Here is a 26,760-nt window from a genome sequence, read left to right on the forward strand (position 1 = left end):
ATTGTAAAGAATGTCTAGAACTCACCTTTATGACAGGGGATAGATGGAGAATGAGAAAAATGTGTGACCTTGGTTCAGCTAAATGAGACTCACACAAACTTTCCCCAGGTGCTGCTTTTCGATACATTAATCGCTTCTGATTTCCATTAAAAGGAGCTCAGTTTATGCTTATAACAGGAATCATTTAGTGAATGATACAGGAGAAGTTTAGATATTTGCTTCTCCACCTTGATCTCTTTACATTTCAATTCATAGCACCCCTATCAGCCGTGTAGAATGACACAAAAGATTTGTTTTCCAAGTAAAGATTGTTGTTTTTTTAAGTCTGACACTGCATAATTCCTCCACACTAAACGGTTATGTGGTTTCTGAGCATAGTGTGACTTTTACGGTGAGAGTTAAAAAACTGATGCCAGATTTCTTGCAATATTTCCTGAAATGGCATATTGTGCGTCTCCCCCCCCCATGTCGAAATGGTCTTGCTGGGCTTAGGAATGTGACAAGGGATCTTGTTCTCCGTATATGGAGATTGAATCTGACGTTCGTGGGGAAAACCGCCCCAATCTCACGTCTGACTTCCACCTTCCAATTATAAGTGTCCCCTCCATCAATGCAGTCCCTTAACTCCTCCTAGATTAGTTCTGTGGAGATGTGGGCTCATCTGCCCCTTGGTTTCCCGTCTCCTGCAGCAGGTTTGTTGGCTCAGCTGCTTGGCAAGAGAAAAACTCGCTGGGACAGTCTGTCTAGCTGGGTTTGCTTCCACCCTGTACTGCTTAGCTGCTGCTCTCTGGAAAGGAACTGGTGTGAAAGCCCCTCTTTTTGCACGCCAGGTGCGGATTGGCCCTGCCATTGTTATCGTTATTGGCACTGAACATGTGAGAGACGGCAGCATTGGCTCTGATTGTTTGAGACCCCCTCCCACCTCTGAGCCACACACTTCTCCGGGGTTTACTCCTGCCAACATCTGACCTCCTGTCCTCGTCAGATAGTCCCCTTTAACGAGCCTCGGCAATTAGCGTCCACAGCCACTTTCAGGGGGGTCCCACTGTAGAAAACACGGTCCCGGTTCCAGAAAAACAAAGGGTGGGGGGGGCCCGAGTGGGATTTCATTCACACTTTTCAGACGGCATGCTATTAAATTGTCTTGTGCCCATTGGGTCCAGCAGTATCATTGTGTCTGTCAAGCCTGACTGCTTAAGGACAGTTTTCTTTCAATTTATTCAGCAGATAATTAATTGAGTTATGTTCAATAGGGGCCTTGACTTCATAAAAATAATACATGGCCAAGCAAGTTTGCAGAAACTGGGTTATGAGTGATTGCCTATGGTTTGGGAAGATTTGTTCACCGAATCCAGTAAAAGTACATTGTCTCTCTACCTGCATAATACCAATGTGAAAAACTGAATTGTACTTTCTTTGTAACAAGTTACTGAGGTATGGAGAGTAATCAGGGGACTCCGGATGTGCCTTTGAAGTGTAGCAGGGATAATCCTGTTTCTTCACATTAAGAATCTGATCTGTGTGTCTTTCGGGTTTTTATGGACATCGAATAGAAAGATGAATAAACGTGAGTAGCAGGTTTGTTTGCAATGGGAGGGTTCTCAGGTTTAGACGTGCTCTTAAATTAAGCTGGCATCTGTGAGTATGCTTTTGATCTTCGACAAATGCAGATCTTGTATAGCATTTCCACACTAAGAGCTCTGGGAGTTTTTGTAGATTTCTGAAAGTATGATGCTATATATTCTGATGTGTGTATTTTTGTGTTTATCTTGCTGGGTCCATAGATTTGGGTGGAAAATGAGCATGTCTATACATTTTTACTTTATTACTTCCTACTCTACCTCTCTGTTAAAGTGCCTCAACTGTTCACCCTATAAACATGAAGTTATCATTAAGTGTCTTAGTAAAATCTCCACTGTGCAATCATTTATAGGAGCTTTCATACATTTCCCTGCTCCCTTTCCTGTCTTCGAAACAGAACTGTCTCAGGTAATGGACTCTTCCCAACTCACTAGCATCAAGGGAGTGCAGACCTCAGAGTAGAGATGAATTATTTTCTTTCTGACCTCTGTCCAAGAGTGATCTTCTACGCAGAGCGAGACTTCCTGCACTTGTCTACAGACACAAGCCATACTGATGGGTGTGCTATAGCAACGGGCCTTCCAAAACGTCCGTAAGATGTATGCTGCCCTGTCTGTGGAAAACCAGTTGCGGTGTTGCCTTGAGGATGGGTTTGTTCACTGTTTGAGCAAGTTCCCATTTGATCTCCAGTCCCTTCTTGTTTTTGACCTGATCAGTATTCCTGCAGCATCATACAGACAGTATGCTAATGAAGTCCCACCATCTCCCGTTTCTTCCAATCCTAACTATTGACCCCCACCCTGCTTAATCACTGTTCCTCTGAGCCGCAGAGCCTCTGATTGCTCTGAGCCTCTGCAGCCAAGCAGAAAATCTCGAACCTGGTGCCAAAACCATACTTTATAGAATTTAAGTCTGTCAGAGTAAAATATCTCCTGATTTACATCTACTGAGTTCATGCAAGACAACGTTTCCTCCCAGCTCTTCCTTCAGTTAGAGCGTGCATGAGATATTACTCTTTGCCTTTTGAAGTCCATCTCTATGCGTGGGTGATACAAGGCTGAAAGTTAGTGAAGACTGAGTGTCCTGGGCAAGACTTTACTGGTAGTGTCTTCCTGCCCCTCTCCCCTGAGCTTCCCCATCTATAGTATCTTCCTGTCTGGCGCCCAGAGACCTCCCTGTCCATTCCCCAGCAGGCCCATTCAGCCGAACTCCTTTGCTGCACACACTTACACAATACACTACAAATTGAGGCTATATAGCACCTTTCATCGTGATGAATCACAAGGCACTTCAGAAGAACCAGACTCCAAATGGCAGCTTGAACAAATAGGTATTTAACTGGGACTTTGATTACAGAAATATACACACAGATTCATTTTGGCGTGGAGTTGTAACAAGGGAATTTATTAACTTAAAAGTCCTGACAGCTTTTGTTTTCTGTTCTACCCGAGGAGAGCAGATGAGTCCAAAGTCTTGCGAACACAAATCAAGGCCCCTAGCGGAGGGACTTGGAAAGCTCTGCTATGTAAAATGTGCTGTGAACATGCCAGGAAGAGAGAATGTAAAGTGAATGTGAAAAGCACATTGAAGAATAGATCTCGAAGGACAGCGAGTATGCGTTTTCTAATCAAATCTACTAGTAAGTCTTGCTGCTGAATACTGAACTAATGTTGTTTTGGAATTGGAACTAATGACCAAGTTTCAACCCCCACCCAGGATTACAGGAGTCCATCTGAGAGAAACCAATAACATGAATTCAGGGGGTGATATGTAGTGGAGCATGGTTCTTAGGTGGAATTAGGAAGCCTTGCAGATGGGTCTGCCATAAGGCTCAAATTGAACTTCACATCCCTGAAAACACTCATCTCGGCTGGATGGACTAAAGCCGGGCAATGGAATGGATTGCACAGGCTGGTATCAGATTCTGCGTTTCCAAGTATCACCCACTAGAAATGTATGTGGATGAGGCTGTGACCAGTGTTAAGACATGACAAGGCACTTTCAACCCCCATCCTCTCCCCCCCACATAGTCTGTCTCGAATGATGGATTTGCCATAATTATCAGGAGACTGAAACAAGTGTCTGCAGTGAAATTGTTGAAACGGACTCCCCAGCTTCCCCCCCTCACACTTGCATATATTACAAGCCTGTCACCACCCTTACACCTCTCTGTACAGATTCCACAACCAGGTGTTAAAAGCCCCCCCGGAGCCATGGCTTCCAGTGACACCACTCTGAATCGCACTTTGTCTAAGTCAGAGAAGGGGAGGAGACCCACCCACCCAGAGGTTTAATCTTAGTGCTCATTTTCACAAATAATTCCTGCTTTTCATACATGCATAACTACATAAATGCATGCATGCATAGATACATATACAACATAAATTAAATAAAAAAAAAATGCTCAGTTCAGCATTTCAAGGAATAGAATTAGAATTTTTTATTTGAATCTGATATGAGTTAGTAAAGTGAATATTGTTGGGTGCATTAGAAAGCTGTTTGGTGAAATCAGGGTTATATTAGGTCTTAAGGTTCCTCCATGTCCTTGCCTTTTTGCTTTCGTTCTGTCAGACGCCCTACCCCCCAATGTCTGAGTATCACACAGGGCTCCAGGGAGGGGATTTAGGTGTTAGTAACTTGATATCTGATAGGGGGTACTGGGTTTTTCATTTGCATGTAATTGTATGGTTAAGGAAAAGCATATTCAGCATATCAAAAAGAATGTGTGCTTTACGCTGCATTCTGAATTGTACCATTGTGAAACAAAAAACACAGTCTCTTCTCTTTTAGCCCCCCCCCCCCCCCAGCTCTCTAATTCTTATGGAAACGTCTATGCCACTAGTTTATAGCATTACAGAAGTTTGTTTAAATAATTCAATACATATGGAAGAAAGGGCAATTTAGATGCACTAATTAGCAACTACCTTACTGTAGCAGTTGTCTGATTTTTAAACTTCTTGAAAGGAGTCAAACCTCTAAACTCATTCCAGACTTGACGGCACATTTGATTATAAATGTGTTCCAGTGTGCTTGTTTTTGTGGGCTGTGCGTGGCTGTGTCCAGTTATTTGCATTTTCCCATTCAGACTTTATTTTTGTTACAATCACACATTTCCATTTTATTTATATTCTTCTTTCACAATTTCCCCCCCCGCCCCCATGTGGTAAATATTGATCGACCTCATCGTGATTAGGAAAGTACATCAAATATTCATAAAGGCTGCTCTCAAATGGGATAAAAGGCCATCACGTTTATTACACAAACATTCCTGTTTTTTGCCTTTGTTTGGTTTCTTCCTGTACTTCCTTGTAGGTTTAAACCTGTGAAGGTTTTTTTTTTTACTGCCTGTCATTTCATTACCTGATAAAATTAGTACTCTTGAGTGTTACAAATCTCCAGCAGGTGTTCATATGTACGCTATAAATTAACCTACTTGTTAGCATTTCAGAAATGTTACATCCACATGAGCCTGGATTGAGGAAGAAATTTGAGTTACTCCTTTTGATTGATGTTCCTCAGCTGCTTTAGGTGAAATTTAATTTACCTTTTTGTCTGTTGAGTCTTAAATGAATGTGTAAAGGAATTAGTAGCTGTCAATCCTTAAGATAAACACCTTTTTTGAATTATTTATAATTGTCAATAAATCTTTCCTCTGAACCTCCCAGTTTGAAATCTGAAATTGATAATTGACTTGTTCTGGCATGAGAATAGTGTGATGGTCTCTCTTCACGCTGAGTCCACTGTGCAAATGGCAGAGCTATAGCATGCTAAGGGGGTAAACAGCTCACTCAAAGCACACCCAACCCTGGCACCACTCAATGTGGTTTAGGACCAATCCAGCCATACCAGAGCCCAGATTCAAACCCCCAATATCTGGACTTAACCTGTTTTAAACCTTGGAAATTCTAGTAATTGCTGTAATTTCTTAATAAATACAGTAAGTGACGTCTACAGTTTGAACACTCAGGAGTTGCTGGGTATTTATCCCCATTTGCAGTAGAAAATTAAATAGCATGTACAGTAATTAAGGTGCTCCGCTGTGTTCTCGTTAAGGGAAGGTAGCTGCTGCTTGCCGCCTTTGTAGTGTAAATTGGCCACCTACAGCGCAGTGCAAATGACAAAGATTTCAGCACACCGCTAAGCATGTTAATTAAAAGTTAATGGATTGTAATTAAATCTTACTCCGAAGGAATACATTGATTCCCCTTTAAGTTAATATAGTTCGGTTGAATTAATTTGTGGTCTGTCTGTATTTATATTTAGTAGTTTTTATTTGATGTTTCCAATTTTATGTATATATATTTTTTATAACACACCAGGAATGGTGATTGACATAGCTGAATCAGAATTTTAGATAATTAGACAATTAGGAAGCCTATGCCAAATGCAAGCATCACCTCCTCCTTCCCATCTGTACTAATGAAATACCAATAACAGCATTTAGTGTTGATTCCCAAAGAAAGCATCTGAAGAATGGTCTGCTTGTCCTTTTTTAATCTGGTGCAACACACATCATTTTGGCCATGTAGTTATTGCTTAATAATGTCTTTGTCTGCCTCGAGGTTGTGGTGTTCTCAAATGTCATCCACATATTTGCAGCATTTGTATTTCATGAACAGGCTAAATTATAAAGTTGACTTTCAGCATGTTGCTTAATTTCTCCTTTCATAACTAGCATTATTTGTATTTAATTGTTTTGGTATACTTTGGTCTTTGTGGGAGGAGAGAACTCGTAGTTCACGGGGGTGATTTATGAAGTCGCCCAGCATGTATTAATTGGGTGGTATGCATGCAGGTCAACGCAACATAGGATGTTGTTGAGTCATGCTGGCAGTCTGACCAAAGCTGCTATAAGTCCGACCATGTAGTATAAACTCTGCAAATGTGCACAGACTTGGTGGTGGCTTTTCCAGCAGAGGGTACTACAAAAATGAACACATGGGTCACTGTCCATAAATAGCTGACCAGCCAGTGTAGGCTTTTAAATAGAGGTTGAAGTTTTACAACGTTCTTATCAAATCTTTAGCTCTAATAGGGTTTGAAGTTTGAGATTATAAGGTCAATGAATTTACCCCACTGCTATAAGTGTAAAAAGTGTAACCAAGTCTTTTAGGATTTATTTTTCTATCTGATCTTACTTTAAGAGGACAATTAGAGATTGGCTATGACTGCAGTTAGTTTAGTAGTGCTTTAAGGTCTATGAACTATTGTGTTGAGAGACAAATACAATCATTACACATGATGTCTTTGACAAGCATTTGAACCATGGCTTGCTTCCATTGATAGTCCCAAGACAGACTTTGATGGCTAAATTCAGTACAAAACGAGAAACGCAGCAATTTCCTGTCCTGATTGTTTTATAATGATAATAAATAGCTAATGAAACGCAATTAAAACCAATACAAAATGATAATAAATTGTTAGATATATCTGGTCAGGATCTATTTATTGGTCTTTTGCTGAAGTTGTCTGAATATAAAGAGAGAATTAAATAGCTTTAATTTCCCTGGATGATCTCTGTTAGTGATATGTTGCTGAACACATGCCAACTCCAGAATAGCGCAGTTCAGTCCTGGAGCAGAGACTGGCTGGAAGCGTGTCCCAGGCAAGCAGCCACAAATGCTGAGCTGGTGTGCTTAGTGTCTAGTTGAGTGTGCTTATGCGTGTGTTTTTTTTTTTTTTTTTTTTCTGAAATATGAATTTAGTTGGAAAACTTGGGAAAGGAAAATGTGCCATTTGATCCAGACTGCACAGAACCTCCTCCACTGAGCCGTGGAGGGGACACAGGATCCTGCCCAGTCTTCAGGCCCACAGATTCCAGGGGCTAAGGGGCAGCTAGGCTCTTAACACTGGGCTCTCTGTTGCAGTGGGGGGGATGGTACAGCTTCACAGGGACTGTTACCATAGCGATGTACAGAAAGAAAGGGGGGTGGGGGGTAGGTAGGTGTTGCGTGTGTGTGTGGGCTTGGTGTAGGGGCAGGCGGTATGTATTTATTGTTTAAAATGTATTAGAGGTAATCAATATGGCCTCCTACAGTTCAGTGAGTAGAGTGGAGGAATTCAACTCTGCCGTTGTTTCAGTAGAGAAGGAGGAGGCAGGGGGGGACCTGGACTAAATTATACCTCTAATGAAGACGCACGAACGGATACAGACACATGCGCACACACACATATACTACTGGCCCCTTTGCAGGGCGTCTCTTTGAGCAGGCCAGTCTGATGGCTTTGCGTTTTGAAAAGGGAGACCGCAGACTCCACGTGGACAAAGGACATCAAAGCTCAAGTCCATTTCTTTGTGTGCGTGTTACAGTTGCTTAAATTTACTCGAGCCAAGTTCTTTTATTTCATTAAATTGTTTGTTTGGGCATTTCCATTTATTTGTTTCTAATTTTGCTTTCTTCATATCAGGGTGCTTTCTGGTCATATTCAGATATAGTAACGAGCTCAACATATGTTGCCTGGCCCAAAATGCTGGATCGGTTTCACGATCAGCCTAAATCACTTCAGACAACCACATGCAGGGGGAACAGGGAAATGTTTCAGTTCAGCAGGAATGTCTTTTACTGTAGCTTGCTGCATTTCAGACCATGCCAATGACTGAATGATTGCGCGTTTGCAAAGCTCTAGTTTCTAAATGTTATTTTGGCTGTGGCTGATGGTTGTTTATTATTAATGCTGGGACAATCGTACAAAAGTATTTGATCCCCTGCTGATTTTGTACGTTTGCCCACTGACAAAGAAATGATCAGTCTATAATTTTAATGGTAGGTGTAACAGTGAGAGACAGAATAACAAAAAAATCCAGAAACGCATTTCAAAAAAAGTTATAAATTGATTTGCATGTTAATGAGAGAAATAAGTATTTGACCCCTTCGACTTAGTACTTGGTGGCAAAACCCTTGTTGGCAATCACAGAAGTCAGACGTTTCTTGTAGTTGGCCACCAGGTTTGCACACATCTCAGGAGGGATTTTGTCCCACTCCTCTCTGCAGATCCTCTCCAAGTCATTAAGGTTTCGAGGCTGACGTTTGGCAACTCGAACCTTCAGCTCCCTCCACAGATTTTCTATGGGATTAAGGTCTGGAGACTGGCTAGGCCACTCCAGGAGCTTAATGTGCTTCTTCTTGAGCCACTCCTTTGTTGCCTTGGCTGTGTTTTGGGTCATTGTCATACTGGAATACCCATCCATGACCCATTTTCAATGCCCTGGCTGAGGGAAGGAGGTTCTCAGCCAAGATTTGACGGTACATGGCCCCGTCCATCGTCCCTTTGATGTGGTGCAGTTGTCCTGTCCCCTTAGCAGAAAAACACCCCCAAAGCATAATGTTTCCACCTCCATGTTTGACGGTGGGGATGGTGTTCTTGGGGTCATAGGCAGCATTCCTCCTCCTCCAAACACGTCAAGTTGAGTTGATGCCAAAGAGCTCGATTTTGGTCTCATCTGACTACAACACTTTCACCCAGTTCTCCTCTGAATCATTCAGATGTTCATTGGCAAACTTCAGACGGGCCTGTACATGTGCTTTCTTGAGCAGGGGGACCTTGCAGGTGCTGCAGGATTTCAGTCCTTCACGGCGTAGTGTGTTACCAATTGTTTTCTTGGTGACTATGGTCCCAGCTGCCTTGAGATCATTAACAAGATCCTCTCGTGTAGTTCTGGGCTGATTCCTCACCGTTCTCATGATCTTTGAAACTCCACGAGGTGAGATCTTGCATGGAGCCCCAGACCGAGGGAGACTGACAGTTATTTTGTGTTTCTTCCATTTGCGAATAATCGCACCAACTGTTGTCACCTTCTCACCAAGCTGCTTGGTGATGGTCTTGTAGCCCATTCCAGCCTTGTGTAGGTCTACAATCTTGTCCCTGACATCCTTGGACAGCTCTTTGGTCTTGGCCATGGTGGAGAGTTTGGAATCTGATTGATTGATTCCTTCTGTGGACAGGTGTATTTTATACAGGTAACGAGCTGAGATTAGGAGCACTCCCTTTAAGAGAGTGCTCCTAATCTCAGATCGTTACCTGTATAAAAGACACCAGAAATCTTGCTGATTGATAGGGGATCAAATACTTATTTCCCTCATTAACATGCAAATCAATTTATAACTTTTTTGAAATGCGTTTTTCTGGATTTTTTTGTTGTTATTCTGTCTCTCACTGTTAAAATACACCTACCATTAAAATTATAGACTGATAATTTCTTTGTCAGTGGGCAAACATACAAAATCAGCAGGGGATCAAATACTTTTTTCCCTCACTGTATAGGCAGTTTTTGTTTTTATCCTATTACCAGAGGAAACGTTCGCTAGCTGTGTGTTCTCCGCGTCTCATGCCATTTGTGCCTAAGCTTTCTAACCACACTCTCTCAATTGCGATAATGCTGTTATTGTTTTGTGCAGCGCCAAGAAGATTACACTAATATATTATTTTCATTTCCGTCTTCGCTATATTCAGTCTTAGCTGATAAGTCATGAGTTTAAGCTCAAATCAATTCTGAAATGTTTTTGTGCATCCTAGATTAAAACTGGACACTTAATTTGGCAGCTGTAAGGGGGAAATTCCTTTAGTTATCAGGCTTCCTGTTTAAAATTGTCATTTATATCTGGCTCTTGATCTTTGTTGGTTAAATCCTGAATCAAGACTAACCTTTTTCCTTTTTTCTGAAGGGCCCCGGGTCTGTGACTAAAGGCGCTGTATATGTTTGTTTTGTGATGATTCAGCTGTTGAGAGGTTTTTCTTGTGGGGGATGTACAGAATGACACGAAATCGTTATTTGACCATTACATGGGACAGAAGCTACCAGAGTGTGTGTTGGTTCATGGCAAACTGGGAGGAAGCGTGAGGAAAGAGAATTAAACTGTGCCAATGTGTGAACTACTTTGTTCACCCAATTGGAATGATTTCTAAAACACTTTTTCAGCTGTTCTGTTCTAAGTGTCCATCTCAGTCAGTGTCCGTCTGTATGCCTCCTAGAGAATACCTTCCTAATAGTCTAATGGCTTTGAGTCTGTTATAATTTTATCTTGGCATGTTCAGAAAATGTATTTCAATTCAGTGCCAACGTAAATAACAATCAGAAGTGAAAACAACCCGCAAAAATCTGGTTACTCGTTCAAACCCGGGCTCACAGCACGTTAGCAGATGGCCATATTGGCTTCAGTGTTCTTGTGCCCCATAAGACTACAGATTGCAGATGAAGGATATTTCTTGGAACAGCTGAGGGGAGTGGGCAGAGCAGTTGCGATGAATTTGTCATTTGTTAATTAAGCTGTATCGGGATAGACTGGGTGGCCAATGAAGGCTTACTCTTTGAAGCATACGGAGCGTGTGGCAGACTGTACACATTCCTCTGTAATTCGGCCTTTGATGTTAACTTATCTTAATATAATGAAGTCTTCAAGTGTAGCTATTACTTGCAAGGGGTATGGTGTGGTTTTCTTTCCCGGTAACAGGCTTTTTTCTGAGATTTGTGTATTAACATTTACTGATGAAGCCCAAGTCTTAATTATGCCAGTAATGTGGTGTAAAATAACAGTATCTTCTCCGCGACTCTTGTAACGAAACCTCATTATAATCCGTTGCTGCTTTTGGAAACCGAATGCGCCACGTGTCAATTACACAGTTTGCTGGCACTGCGATGAATAAACACTAAGTTTTTCTCCATTTTCACCATATCTGGAGGCCAAGCAATATTCCCTTTCTCAGCAGCTTAGATTTGGGTTGTTAGCTTTTTTTTTTTCTGCATGAAAGCAGAAATGTAAGCATTCAGTTATCGTCCACACCCTAGCATAGTATTTGTTGTGCTTGCAAAATGTCTGTGCCCATTAATGGTTGGCAAAATGTACCTGCTTGACTAGGCCTTGCCTCATCAGAAAGATTAAGACACCAAAACTGAAATGGGAAATGTTGTTCAGGGGATTAAAAAAAAGTTTCTGGCTCTGGTGTAATTAATATCGGATTTGCTATCTTTACCTCCAGTGGACATGTATTTCTTTACAGTGTATGTGTTTCAGTGAGAAGGTAAAAAGGGTTTATTTCCACCAAAATTGTTAAATGTATTCAGCTGCCCAGTTCAGTTACATCGCATCAAAAGCCACTGATCAGCAATTGAACCCTGTTAACTATCGTGTTGAAGTTAAATGCCTCTGACTTGAGAAAGAGAAGCAGCATTATTATACCAGACCCAAATTGGTGCAAATGTGACAGCAGTACATTCAGGAGGTGGAATAGAGGATAGGCTAGTCTTTCTCTGCTCTCTGTGTTAATATATTGTGGTTTAGTTTTGTTTCTGTGGTTATTTTGAACAAACATTCAGACCAAGTATATAAGTCAGCAAGAAGTCTAATTTGTTTGCTGGACATTAAGAAAAGAAAATTGGAAAATAAACTTTCCTTTTCTTCCCAACCCCCCCATTCCCAGGTAATGGAATACTTAATAGATGCTGTTTTTGCTTCCCGATATCAGAGTGCTGCTTCCGAAGAAAATACAGCTGCAATTCTGTAGTTTTTAAGATTTGGAATGTGAAGGGTGTGTTTTTTTTTAATTATTTTTTTATTAAGTGCTGCTGTAGAATGCTCAGCTCTTTAGGGATTACCTTGAAAATGAGAAGCGAGGAGAGGGGGGTGGAGTCCTGGGGAGCTGTAATTGTGATAGATAGATAAAGGAACAGTTGCCATGGCATCAAAACCCGTACAGTTTGGTTTTAAGTGCAGGATCCCTTGGGAGAAGCGTTCCCAACAATGCCACATGGGAGACTGAATACATTTGATTGTATTCTCCATTGTGAGGCACAAAAAAAGCCCTGGGTCTTATTACTGGAAAACAGCTCTGGATTTACACAGCAGACCTCTACACGGGCAGTCTCCAATGGCCTTGCAATCTAATCTTGCAGCCTGTGAGATTATTAATCCCAGAGCAAACAAAACCCATACTACAGGTTTACACTTTACCTTTTGTAATGAAGTGTGAGCTGAGCTTAAGATGGTAATTTTACGTTTTTTATTTTTTGTGTGGTATAAAACAAACTGCACCGTTGTAACAATCTATGTTTACAAATGGATTAATATGCACTTCCTGGTGGGAGATATTCAGTAGCTAGAATATGAATTTGCAGAATTTTGAATCCAATCCGCACATTCTGCATATGAGAATAATGAATAAAATGTGGGGAATACTCGGCTATATACTGGACTAATATAGAATATTAACTGCACATGACGTCCACACCTTAAGGAATACTGAACTCCGATGATTGTTACTGTAATCGCTCTCCACCACCACAAATGTGTATTCAAACCTTAACCTTTACTTAGTGGTAATGGCACTGGAATGATAAACATGTGGCAAAAACAACTCTCCCCTCCCTTTTTAAAGAAAGCAAAGAACACCGTAATTCAAACCCCTGATGGGTGCTCTGAGGTAATGTATGGCTTTTTCCAATTTTTCAATGGTGTATAGATGGGCAACCCCAATATTTGTGATGTTAGCAAATATACCACAGACTGAGCTACTCTTCTTGATGCTGTCATCTGCTCTGTAGGAATAAAATCTTCAATTGGATTTACAGGACAACAATAACAGTGCTGGACTACTCCCATTTTCAAAACTCAGTGCTCTGGTTACATTGCCTGTAAATGTAATGAATACTGAATCCCACATTAAAAGATTAGTAATGTAATGATGTGGTAGAACATGTCACATGATTAAACTGCTGACATACTAATCATGCCCGGTAATGACACCACTGCATGACTGAAGAGTGTTGTTTCTCGTTTATTACACAAGTCATCTGTAATTGAAAAACCATAAAGACTAGACTGTGTTTTACACAAAGTATAGAGCACTTCATTCCTCCCAGCACAAGGTGGTCATGCAGTCTGCTTCATTAAACCACTTAATGATTAATAATCTCCCAATTTCCTTTAATTTCATCAGTCATTCTATTAACACACAATGAGGTGACCAACAACAGCTACTGGCATTTATTTAGTCATACATCTTATTCAATACTATTTCATAGAATACATTTAAATGTTTCAGTTTACTCATAGGAACACAATTTCTCAACAAAGGATTACAAAACACAGCACGTTTTCCTGGAACAGTTTAAATAAAATGCTGAAATCAACATCAGTACTGTATACAAAAGATAATACAATTCTTCTTTAATCATTTGTTTTGTCTGCTCTCAGACATATATTTTTTTTCTCACTTTTGAAGGCAAGTAATAAAAATAAGTGTTTGAAACCGAATGCCTCTCCAGCAAATAAAACTTGTCTTAACCTAAATTAAACTTAACAATTTTATTATGTAAAAAACATAACTCAATTGCGTCATAATGTAATTTAATCAATTTCATAATATAATTTAAACAATCTGAAACACTAATTGAAGATAAGAAAAGGTGAGAAATGCTATTGCACATGCATTGGAATTTAATCCTTGGTTAATGGTGAACTAGACTAGGCTATATAATTTCCCAGGTTGTGATTGTCCTGGTAGCCAAAATATGATCATGAAGCAGAATGTTAATAGAATTCCATGCTGTTCCGTTGAAGCTTACTGAGAGCCCCAAGTGAAAGTTGAAGGTTATAACCAAATCTAGCCTTTAACATGAATAATCTGAGTTTAACCCAGCTGGGTTGATAAGATGACTGTCTCCAGCTGTTTAAACAGTCACAGAACCAAAAGGCTTTCTGAGTTTTGCAGCAGTGTGGATATGATTTCTTTCCGCCCGCGTCCCTGTTATACGGCACCGAAAGATGAAGAATGCTTCTTTGGGATGGCTGAGAGCAGTTTTTGGATGGACTGCGGGGAAGGCTGTTTTTTCGGTTCAAGGGTCTAGACAGGAAGTGAAAGATAACCTTTTCTTTTGGGAGTGCTATTGCAAAGAAGACGTGTGCTGCTGTTGGAATGCGATCCACATACTGCTGCATTGATCTGTGTTGGGAGCTTCTGGGATTTTTATGTCATCTTGTATTTTTTTTTGTTGTAGTCGTTGCACAGCAGTGTAAAAAAAAATGATATGTGCATGTAATTGTTTGTCTGTCTTTTACATAACTAAAGGATCACTTTTATGAGCCTGCATAGAGAATCAAGCTAGAGGAGGTCATCGGTGACATGTATTTTGGTCAATTAACATCATAATCTGAACTCCAGATGTCTGCAAAAAAGCTGCCAAATGTGCTTCTGGGAAATAAGTATAATTCTAAAGTGGAATTCGTCTTTTGTTTTTAAAAGAAGCATTTTAAAAAGCAGGACACTGAATTAAGTATTGTCCGGCCAACGAAGCATGGAGTGGTGTCTTCTGCTTTTATACTCAGTGGCAATCAAGGTTTCTTCCAGAAGCTTAATAAACTTCCAGGTGTTTTGTGTAACCACTAAATGACAAAAGCCTAAAGGACCACAGTACAGTATTTATTTTTTATTTTGAATAAATGTGAAGATGTTTGTATTTAGAAAGAGCAGAGGAAATACAATATTACTTGCATACTTATCAGTTATGAGCTGTTTTTTTAGGTGATTTTTATCAGACTCCTTTTGGAGTTTTTTTTTTTGTGTTGATATAGCATTTGGTTTGCCTAATTGATTCTCTATTTTCTAATTTAAATTTGATTCAACACTGCACGTTGAATAAACACTTTCCTTTCTAGTTATCAGCAACCACACTTACCACCTCTGTGCCCTTTGATCTGATTAAACCATTAAAGCAGACAAATATGAGAATTTCCACACCTTTCTGAAATGGCTAATGCTTTAACGTTGTATTTTAAGTCTCTACTACTTGCCATTTTCCTTCCTGATAGACCAAGGGAGACAGTTGTGTCCTGGTAACATGACACAATGCCGTATTACTCATTGCCACCTTTAGGATGTGGACTAGGAGATAAATACCTGTAATTTTATTGGAAGCCAGAGACTTCTCGGCTTTATTTACTGTGAGGGAATGGAATGAATCAAATGTAACATGAAAAGGCTGTGGGTGCAGTGTTGACGCTATAATGTAAATATCGGGAGAGATTACACGGTACAGAGAAACTGCTGACTCATTACAGCTGTGCCGTAGAGTATGAAAGAGCTCACAGGTCTGTTTTGTTTTAGGTGAGCATTTTTTTTTTTTTTTAATTATTTTTTATTATTTCCCCCTCCCATGTGGGCGGGTTACTATACTTTCCTTTCCTTTGGCATCAGAGGCATTGATCAATCTCATAACTTACTACAGACTGGAAGAGAGCAGTCGAGCAACTTTTTAATGATCTGAATGCTAAATAAGAGTTCTCCAGGCTGGAGTTAGAGTAACCCCGGATCATGTCCAGTGGGGCCGTAGTTGAACTTGACACAAATGTGCTGAACATGTTGCACTGCTTGGCACCAGCCCTGGAACTTTGGCAGCCGCTCGTACATTCCATCCCCATTAATGGAACGCACGGTAACCACGCTGTATCGGCGTGGTTGCAGTAAGATGAAGGATGCATTGACTCGGGCCAGGTGCTGCACAGTGTGCTTCTGTTCAGGGTGCCTTTTGAACTGGTCTGGTGACTCCCTTTCAAACGGGTTGGTGATGAGCCGTACAAGTAAAACATTGTCGACGAGCTCCGCCTCCTAACACCAACCGAAAACCTTTCCGTGTGCTCCGAGTGCCGTCGCTCGTGTTCTGGTTTGCTTCGCACTTGAATGAAAAAAGGCTCTCTTGGATCTGTGACCTCATTGCACCCAAACATATAGTACTTCAGATATACTTTTTTGCTGGAACACTTTGAAAGGAAACAGAGGGGAGTCTGTGCAGCAAAACTTCAAAAGGATTATTGAATGTCTAATAGTCTTCTGCTTTGCAAATCCAGTTAGTTTGAGAGTGTCAGACCTGCATTCTTACCAGTGTGCTCAGACTATAAACCAGTAGGCAGTTTTGGTGTAAGGGCTGGCAAAACTGCCTACTGGATTATAGTCTATATTCTGTATAGAGGCCACCGGTGTACCTGCACATGAGTGATCTTTAACACTCACTCCTAACCTCTCTCAGGGGGTTGAATTTCCTGGACTCTATAGAACAAAGCTGCCACAGGCATTTAAGCCTTTATAACACTACCTTACACCCATTAGCGAAGAAATGCACACAACAGTGTTTATCGTACACGCTGTACAGCTCTCAAAGTATAGAGTTACTGAAAATTTCAAAAGCAGTACACTGTGTAATTATTGTGAGCTTCCTATTGTAATTTTAATAGGGAGACTTTTTTTTTGGGGGGTGTCATTGATTGGGACTGCATAACAACCAGAAGTGTAATTTCATGGACTGAATGTAGCCTGTGTAGGTTAATGGTCTTAAAAGCAAGCTATAAGGGAGATGTGTGAGAGTTAGAGTTCAGATAGGAGAAAGCAATTGGGACTTCAATGGGCTTCCCTTTGATTATGGGGCTTTCCTTTAATAACAGGCTTCCCCAGGAGAAGCATGAAAGTCCTCCCGATGAGACGCTGATAAATGACAACTTTCCACAGACTTGGAAGACTTCAGCTCTTGGCACTTGGCTCTTGGGCCCCCCCCCCCCGACTTCCTTTGCTATCTTGAAAGGACTGAACAGTGATCCACAGGCTTAAATTCCCATTTGATCTTTTCATATCTGGAGCCGTCTTGCTTCAGCAGATTAAACGCACTTGGCTCCTTATTTGATGTATGAAAGAAGCAATCTGCTTCCTCGAGGGTTCATCAGTGTTTAAGAACTGCAAATCTTCATTTCAGCTCTCATCGTAAGCTATCCTCTTCCAGCCCTTCCAAACCCAGTCTAAACAGTTGCCGCTTTGCTTTCTGCATCTCCTTCTCAAGCAATAAAGCAGGGAAAGACGGATTGCTTGCTTGCTTTAGTAAAGTCTAAAGATGACAGCGCATTGCAAGCGACGAAAACAAATGTGGCATTTTAAAGAAGGAATGGCTTGATGTCTTACCTAGATCACATTCTCTCCGACACTGCATCTTTCTTTGGCTCCCGCAGTGTGATGGATGTGTGGGGATTGTGAATCACTCAGGAAGTTCCCTGGTGCTTGACAGGGACTGACTGTCTTATTAACTCAGTTAGAGCCGAGTGGTCTCTCCAAGTAGTGCTTTTATTTCTGTTCTGTTTGCACTGTCACTATAGTGTTGCTTCCTAATTCAGTTCACCCACGACATCTCTATCTCTGAAATAACTTGAAGGAAAAAGGCAAATAAAAAAAGGCATATTTGTTCTGGCTTCTCTTTTGGAAAGTATTTGACATTGTTCCCCAAGGTTGAAATCAGGCATTTTAAGTCGTGCACAGTCCTGCTTAAAACAGCTAATCCTTTGTACAGTTTCTGTGGGCAGGTTCGTTGTCCAAAACATTGTTTTCTTCTGCTCAAAACAACAATTTAGTGATAACATCTCGTACTTTAAGCTGAAATCTGCACGTGTCGCAAAACTAAGGGGGTTTTGAGGCGTTTCTATGCCCCTCTCAGAACCTGTTTTTTATATAAAGATCGCAATTAAAAACTGTCGTTCTCTGCAGACAATTACTAGACATCCCGAGTCGCCAGCGCAGCAGACTGAAGCTGTACGACGGGGGGAAGAAATAATATGGCACGATTACAAAGCGTTCTTCTTGGCTCAGAGTGCCAAGAAATCTGTGTATGGTTAAAAGATAGACTTCCCCCCTTTCAAACATCAAATAACCCACCCTGACATGTATTTATTGACCTATTCCATGTATACCTTTTGCACAATTTGTTTACCCAACATTATTCTATTGTCGCCCTGGAGCTCTTCTGAAAGAGTTGATCTGCTCACACCGAGTTGGTAGAAAGCAGCAGGAGAATCGCAAATTAATCCTAACACCAAATTTTTAAAGCTCACCTCAGTCCTTAGTGGAGCCTTTTATTCAAATCCTGTAAATTACATTTCCCTCTTGATAAAAGCGAAGATGTTGCGGAGGCTACATTTAAATCCCCAATTGATTTACTGATGACATGACGACCATGTCACATTGCACAAAAGTCAAGCCATAGTCAGCCTTCTGGGGGCAAGTTTTCAGTGCCTTGCGTGTCAATCATGAACTCCACATGCCATTGTGGATTAAGATCTTGTCTTTTTGAATTGGAACATCCATTCAATATTCCCTCATTAACCGAATTTGGAATCACCAATTAGTCAGCTCCCCTCCCCTGCTGCTGCTTCAGTAGGAATGAGACAGAGCATGCAACCTCTTAAATGCACTTTGTCAATCCCATCTGCTACTTTTCACACTACAAGCCCAGAATGCCCTCAGCTCTGCTCTGTTCCACCAATTGGAAGAGCTGCTAAGACTGTCTGCAGGCTGCCAGTTCTTCAGAAGCAGTTAGTGATGTGCGAGGAAATTGAGAGGTTGCCCCAGATGATGACTTTTACCTACCCTGTTCCCAAGTGCACAGCCAGTTGTGCATCACCCCCTTGGGAGCTCCTGGCTAGGTCAACAGAAACAAAATGGATATCAGCTGGGCTTGCTTACAGCAGAATTTAAAGGGAATGTAATATCGGGCACAATAGCCAATGTGGCTAATCTCCAAAGTAGAAGCATTACAAGACCAGAGCTAAGGACACGTACTTGCAAGTTCAGACATTGTCAGCAGTCATCAGCTGCAGCTTCATCTCTGCCAGAGACACCAGGCTGAACAGTACTTATTCATAACAAACTGCTGTCTCACAAAACCACTAAAGAGCAAGTTAAGCATTTCCTAAAAATAGAAAATATTGGAATTTAGCATGCCAGGATTAATTCTCAATTTTTATCACCCCCAAAACATTTAACACCTAATCGTTCCAAGATTCCAAAGTGGTAAAAGTGCCCCTACAGCACCAACAGTTCGACTCCAGCACTACGTGATGGGGATTTCCCTCAGGGCAGGGTTCAAATTGGCTGCCAGGGCAGGGAGAATTTGAGGCCAGGGTTTTCTTGGCTACAGCTTCTTGGCAGGTTTTCCATTGGCTTACAGTACACTGCTCCACAGTATCCGTGAAGGCTACATCATATCTGTAATGAAGATAACCTCGGGACCCAAAGTTTTTCGTTGTTCGTTTTTCTTCACATCTGCAAACCAAATTAATCTTACTTGATGAGGAAGAGTTGTGGATGACGTGCCACTGGTCTTTCCCATGATGCTGTAGCTCTGCTGCTTGCACTTGACTAGCCCACCGCAGATATCTCTCCCAGAGGTGCAGACTGTATTCATACACCAGTGTGGGTCCTCGGATGGCTCTTGGAGAGTGAAAACAAGTGACAACTGTCTGCTTTCTGTCCTATGAGGGTTCAATATTGCTGTGTCTGCAGCTGTGTGATGGCCATTAATGACAGAGTAGGTCTGTTATTTTCTGGTGCTGAAGAGATGAAGTCATAGGGCGTCGAGTTCTTCTGTGGCCTGTGGTGCACACCATATCCACAGTTCAAGACCAGCCATGGTGCAGTGTGCTCTGAAGTGCTAGGTGGTCCAGACCGCTTGGGGGTTAGTGATACAATTACATTTATTATAACGGGACATTATAAAATGTACAATTTTGTAATTGGGAGCAGTTAACATGTCCTAGTGTGTGACTCCCTGTGTATCTGGGAGAGCTTCTGCTTGGCCATGTGAGCCAGCTGGGAGCAGTCTGTCCGCAGGTCAGCCAAGACAGAAGAGACTGTGCAATGGCAGGACCTGGCCTTTGTCTCCTCCAGCAGGCCGTGTGAGTGTGTGTAGAAGAATGCCCCACTCACAATAGAAGCCTTTCAGACAGGCCCCCCCCACCCCTACCCTGGTATTCATACAAATTCCACGCACATTATAGCTGAAAGTATTCAGACCTATTGCTTGAAAGGTGACTCAATCAATTTAATATATTTTGTCTTTGCCTTTTTTCAATATGTTTTTATTGAACCACAATTCACCCTTGGGGAAAACTGTTAGTTATAGAGAATCTTTGCATTGCCATGAGCAATATTCGAAAGTTCATAGTCCCCTCCTATCTAAATGTATTGTACCTGGCATCTTGAGTTTGTCTAAGATAAAGCAGTATTCAACTAATCCTGAAAAGATTTAATAGATTAATGTAGATTTAACGGTAGTTATCAAACTAATTTGAAACATTTGGACATTCCTTTAGAGGTGTCCATACTTTCATCTACAAACTGTGTTAATATAAAAAAATATATATATTGCTAATATAAAAATACAAAATGCATTGCTCTTGATGTCATTTTCTGCAAACACATCAGCTTCTCCTATTGTTTTTCTTTGGCAATACTGCAACCTTGCCTCACAAGGACCGGCAGGAAGAGTGGGAATTCATCAAACGCACAGAATGCTTTCCGTTAAATTGGTTTTGGATAAAAACGTGCACGTTAACCATGGGTAACTTTACACCTTGTGGGGAGAACTACAGTGCCTCTCTCGTCTGTGCGCTGTGCTTTATCAGGAATGAAAACTGCGGTACGTCATTGTGTTCTGGAAAAAACTACCCTGGATACTGTTTTTAGACGCCAGTGCAGTGCGTCACAGATAGGAGTTTTGCAATACCGTGTCGATGTAGGTCACAAGGCCGAAATGTTTAATCAAGTTGGCAGAGGTCCAGGTCGTTGAAGACGGTGCCTGGGTTACAGCTCAGTGGCGACCTCTGCATTGCTTCTGTAGTTACATAAGAGACGTTAAAGATGAGAGCCATCCAGCCCATCTTGATAGAGTAGTGACTTTGTTCGTCCCATTCCTGAGTTGGAATACCTGAATTCCCTCTGTGTAAGAGCTTAATTTCCTTTAACCCATCCATGTATGACACTCATTTAGGAGTTTAGGACACTCATCTTCAGTCTTTTGAAGTCTGCAGGGCAATGTATTTTTTGTAATTGTTTGCAAAATTGTAAACTGTGGTAAATCAGATTTTCCTAATGCATTATAATATTTAGTTTAATGTTTGTTAATTTCAGTTCTCTGCTTTGTACCCTGTCTGCGATATTAGTAATGCTGTGCTGTTTAAAAAGAAAATATACCCCCTTTGTCTGTCATTTCCTACTCTGTGACCCATACAGTTAATGTTGATATAACTGCTTATTCATCAGTGATCTATTTTCCCGGATAGTTGAATAGAGTCATGCTAGCAAGTAGCAGTCGAGATTCTGGATGACTGAACTTAGAGACGGGGGGTGCCAATACTTATAGATGTAGCTCCATATTTTCTGAAAGCCATCTATTTGTATTATTTTGAAGAGCTTTTTTCGGGGACAGCTGAAACAATGACGGCGATTGTATGCTTGTTCTGCTTCACATTCGTACCTCTATCACTCGTCCTTTTGGCCTTGCGTCTTACTTTTTCTGTGCTGTGGTTGGCGGTACAGAACAACACAAGAAAAGACTCTTGTTTTATTCATTGGCGCAGAAGATGTCTATTCATGGGCTGGGAGATCAGGGCCAGAATCTGTTAAAGTACTCTGATGGATAAAATGTGGAGGGGAGAGGCAGCTTTCAAACGAAGATGGGGGAGATAGAAAAGGGGGTGTAACTGCCCTCAGCTTTGCATTTCCTGAAGCACATTGACAGCCCGGGTCAAGGAACGGGCCCGTACTCTTGTACAATCTTAACCTCTCCTTTTCTCCGGCAGATTTCTCTAAACCCCGGCAAACAGCCCGCTTAGTATTGTGCGTGTTTGAAAGTCCTGTGTGTATAGTTGTGTAGCCAGGCCTATTTGCCAGACAATGTGAAGAAATATGATTGATTTTGGTGGTTGTTTTGTTTAATCGTGTGTGTCTAAGGTTGTTGTTTTTTTATTCAGTAACTGCAGTGGTATAAATGATGAATTTGCTTGCCTCATACTTCTTGGGTCTTCATACATCATTCCGTCCTGAATGCTTTGATTCACTAACCCTAGACTGCAGTTTGGGGTGTGTTTTGGGCCTACCTGGTGACTGGTTTCCATTTGTTGGTGCTTTCATTATCCTGTTTAGAAATACTGTTGTTGACTGAACTGATCAAGGCCTCGATTTATCTTGCAGCTGCAGTGGATAAAGGCTGAGGTGGGGGGGTAGGTGGAGGAGATGCTGTACAGAGAATTTTCTTTAAACGGAAGGTGGGGGGATTAAAGCTCTAGAATTCCAAGCTGTTTGTCAACTCCTCTTTATTACTCTGTCAGTGACCAAACAGTATTTACACACCCGAAAATATCTAAAAACATCCACTGATGTAAGCCAATTAAATATGTAAGCCCTGTATTTACTCTTTATGAAAGAGAAGCGTGCTTGTCTTTCAATCGGCACTGAAGACTTAAGCCAGTTAATGCATCTCCACGGGCGAGGTAGTAGGGGCTCGCTGCCAGATGCCATCGGCAGCTTACCTGTGCTGTCTGTGCCAGCTGCGGAGTACAATGTGCGCTGTGAAACGCATCCGCACCGGCCAGGGAGTCCCAGCTGTCCCTCGAGTATGTTTGTAAAGTCTGGAAAGATGCACTCTTTGGCTGCAGGCTTTTATTTGTTGGAATTAATAAACCGTAATCAGCAGCTGAACAAAGACTCACTCGTTCGCTCTTCCCTCTCACCATGCCCCACGTGCAATTTTTTATTTTATTGGAGACTGTTTTGAGTACAGTATGAACAGCTGTATTATCAATTGTACATGCCCAACCTCCTCACACCTAGCTAGAACACTTTAAAGGTAATCTCTGGACATGTATTTAACTGTTACTTTCAAACAATTTTACCAACTACATATATCAAATGTCTTCAGTAGATTAAGGAAGCTAGATTATTGTTATTGGTACAAAATGTTTTCTGGAGTATTCATTTTAATCTTGCCTGTTTGCATGACTTTTTAGAACACACACCCCCCCTTAGTGTGTTGCAGTGCATCTAGTGGGACCCACACTGTCTGTGAAAGCCCAGTAGAAAGAGAGAATCCATGCATTCTTCCTAAGGAGACAGAGAGAGACTAAGTTTAGCCTCCGATGAGCCACAATCTCATGTGAAATTGCATTGCTCTTTGAATCTATGGCAACTGCCGGCGACTCGAGCTGTGTCTGGGCTGGGGGTCCCCACACGTACTGCAATGAGCCACTGAGGGGCAAGTCTCCAGATCCCATCAACGCACTGAACTGCGCATTCTCAACAAACAGCTATGCTGTTATTTTTTGCAGTAACTGAGGAAGAAAGAGATTGATTGAAATACAATTTAAGGGCATTGTATACTAGTTTTGTAACATGTAAGCCACCTCAGATAAAAATGTCCGACAATTATGAATAATAATCCAGTTAAGGCCTCCAGCTGGAAGGAAGGATTTCTGCAGTCCCAGCTACACTATTGCTGACCTTATGTACTGTCAAGAAGCTTTCCAATTGTCATAATAGTTTTGAATAATAGTGTGCACCACGTTGCCTTTGTCTCTTTGTCGGTTTGAACTTTCTCTCATTGATGTTGTCTGATCCCATTTTGAATAACAACCTCCTTTCCTTTGTTTGTCCCGTCTCTCAAACAGTGCTCCTCATCCAGGGGGCCTTGTACTTTACCAAGGAACCCAAGTCCCAGGATGCCTTGCACGGCCGGAGTGCCATGCTGCGCTGCGAGGTCAGTAACCCGACGGAAGTGCACTACACCTGGCTGCACAATGGCGAGCTGGTCCAGGACAACGAGCGCCGCTTCCAAGAGGGCAGCAACCTCAAGTTCACTGCCGTGGACCGCCAGCTGGACTCTGGCAACTTCCAGTGTGTGGCCAGCAACCCAGCCGGAGCAGAGGAGGCCCGCTCCACTAACGCCTCCTTCAACATTAAGTGTGAGTCCCCGTCCCTGACCTTCTCAAACGCCTCTCATCTCAGATTCAAATGCTATTGCCTATACGCCTTTAGTACCTTTTTTCCTTCTGCATCAAGGTGAGGTCTTCTAACAGCTCTCCTAATCCCAATGTGAAACGTGCTCACCTGCTCCAGACGGTTTCAACCGATTCCATTCCGTCTCCTCCAAAACTGGAGAAAGTCACAGACCAGTTATTCAAATTATTAAAAGGGGCGTACACCGACTTGCAAGTATTTGCAAATAAATCTGAAGCCCAAGTCATGCACAGGAAAGCCAAAAAATATTCAGAAATTGCTTAAATAATTTTACATAAAAGAAAACCGTAGACAATAGTCAACTCCTTAAGCTTGCTCTCTATCTTTGTCTCTTGATCTTATTTATAAAACAAAGCAACTCACTTTCCTCCAGAAATACAACTCTCCAGGTACATTGTATTGCAAAATACTGTCTACCTCACTGAGCACAACCGGGAGCACCTCGCCCAGTCTGGAATTACACCTGTAACAATTCAGGAGCCTGTAACAGTGCTGACTGCACACAGCACCTTGAACATGCTTTCCATGGGCATCTCGCTGAAGGAAGGTTCTGGCATTGTCATTTGGGGCTCTTGACAAGGGCAGCGACATTTACTTTCATAAATATCCTGAAAACAAAAGACTAGTCTGTTTGGCCAAAAGCACTTGGCTTGGAAAGAGACTAAACTGACTGACTGTTGAAAGGTTTGCTTTATTAATCAGAGCTGCACACACAGTCCAATGTGTAGTTCCTGTTGACCTCCTGATGTCCTAGAAGTCACGGCCAAAGCAGTAGGCCAAAACAAACCATTGCTCTTTCAATACACTGCAAATTGGTCCCATTGGAAGTATGACTTTGTTCTTTAAGATAAGGATCTTCCACTAAGTCAACTGGCTTGAAAAGAAACACCTACACCAAGAAGATTTTTTGTCTTTTTAAAGAAAGGCCAGAAAAAGTCCTCCTCCATACTGCTTGCCAAGATTAAGCACGAGTGAATGGCTGTCTGCGTCTGATAATGAGCAAAAAAGAGTCCCATTTTGTTGATTTTTTTTCTTTCCAAAGTGCAGGAGTGGCCAGACTCTAATGAAAGAGCAATTTGTTTTTGTTAATGAGGGTCAGGACTTTGACGGCTCGGACTGGGAAAAGTAACACAATCAAGTGTCAGTGAAGTGCCGAGCTCCCAGGCACACTGCTTGTTAGTGCTGATCATTAAGGGAGATTGCCAAGCTGGAAGGAAAATCTGGGAAAAAATAAAATGCTGATGCTGTCAGGAGAAAGACAACCAAAATAATCAGTCATCCAAGAGTAACAACTATGGTTGTAACGGTATACCAGTATGGCGGTTTATCGCGATATTGACATGTTCACGATATGATAATTGTACATTTGCTTATCCATGTTTTTAGAAAAAAAAATTAAACCAGATCTCACCTGTGATGCTGCGCATATGCAACTTCTTTCCACTTGACTGCTTAGACTCCACCCATACATGTACAGCAGAGAAAATGTCCGAGACAGAGGCTGCTAATTCTAATCTCTATCCCCCACTGAAAACAAAGTTAAAATCTGCAGTATGAGAATACTTGGAGTATCTGAAAAACGAACGCGGGGTTGTCCTTGAAGATGGATATCCAGTTTGCAAGAAATGTGGACGAAGAGTGGCTGCAAAAGGAGCAAATACCGTGGAGGGGAAAACGTATTTGATCCCCTGCTGATTTTGTATGTTTGCCCACTGACAAAGAAATGATCAGTCTATAATTTTAATGGTAGGTGTATTTTAGCAGTGAGAGACAGAATAACAAAAAAATCCAGACAAACGCATTTCAAAAAAGTTATAAATTGATTTGCATATTAATGAGGGAAATAAGTATTTGACCCCTTCCACTTAGTACTTGGTGGCAATACCCTTGTTGGCAATCACAGAGGTCAGACGTTTCTTGTAGTTGGCCACCAGGTTTGCACACATCTCAGGAGGGATTTTGTCCCACTCCTCTTTGCAGATCCTCTCCAAGTCATTAAGGTTTCGAGGCTGACGTTTAGCAACTCGAACCTTCAGCTCCCTCCACAGATTTTCTATGGGATTAAGGTCTGGAGACTGGCTAGGTCACTCCAGGACCTTAATGTGCTTCTTCTTGAGCCACTCCTTTGTTGCTTTGGCTGTGTGTTTTGGGTCATTGTCATGCTGGAATACCCATCCACGACCCATTTTCAATGCCCTGGCTGAGGGAAGGAGGATCTCTCCCAAGATTTGACCGTACATGGCCCCGTCCATCGTCCCTTTGATGCGGTGCAGTTGTCCTGTCCCCTTAGCAGAAAAACACCCCCAAAGCATAATGTTTCCACCTCCATGTTTGACGGTGGGGATGGTGTTCTTGGGGTCATAG

The 26,760-nt window shown here is 41.7% G+C and overlaps 1 protein-coding gene across 1 annotated transcript in view; it reads left to right on the forward strand.

The window, feature by feature from the left end:
• LOC136718742 (inactive tyrosine-protein kinase 7) overlaps positions 1-26,760 on the forward strand; it is a 93,735-nt gene that overhangs the window by 40,121 nt on the left and 26,854 nt on the right. Inside the window, exon 2 of the mRNA XM_066696467.1 lies at positions 24,048-24,341. Within this exon, the coding sequence (XP_066552564.1) occupies positions 24,048-24,341 (294 nt within the window). The remainder of the gene's footprint in view (positions 1-24,047; positions 24,342-26,760) is intronic.

Source organism: Amia ocellicauda, chromosome 23, assembly GCF_036373705.1.
Source record: "Amia ocellicauda isolate fAmiCal2 chromosome 23, fAmiCal2.hap1, whole genome shotgun sequence".
NCBI lineage: Eukaryota > Metazoa > Chordata > Actinopteri > Amiiformes > Amiidae > Amia > Amia ocellicauda.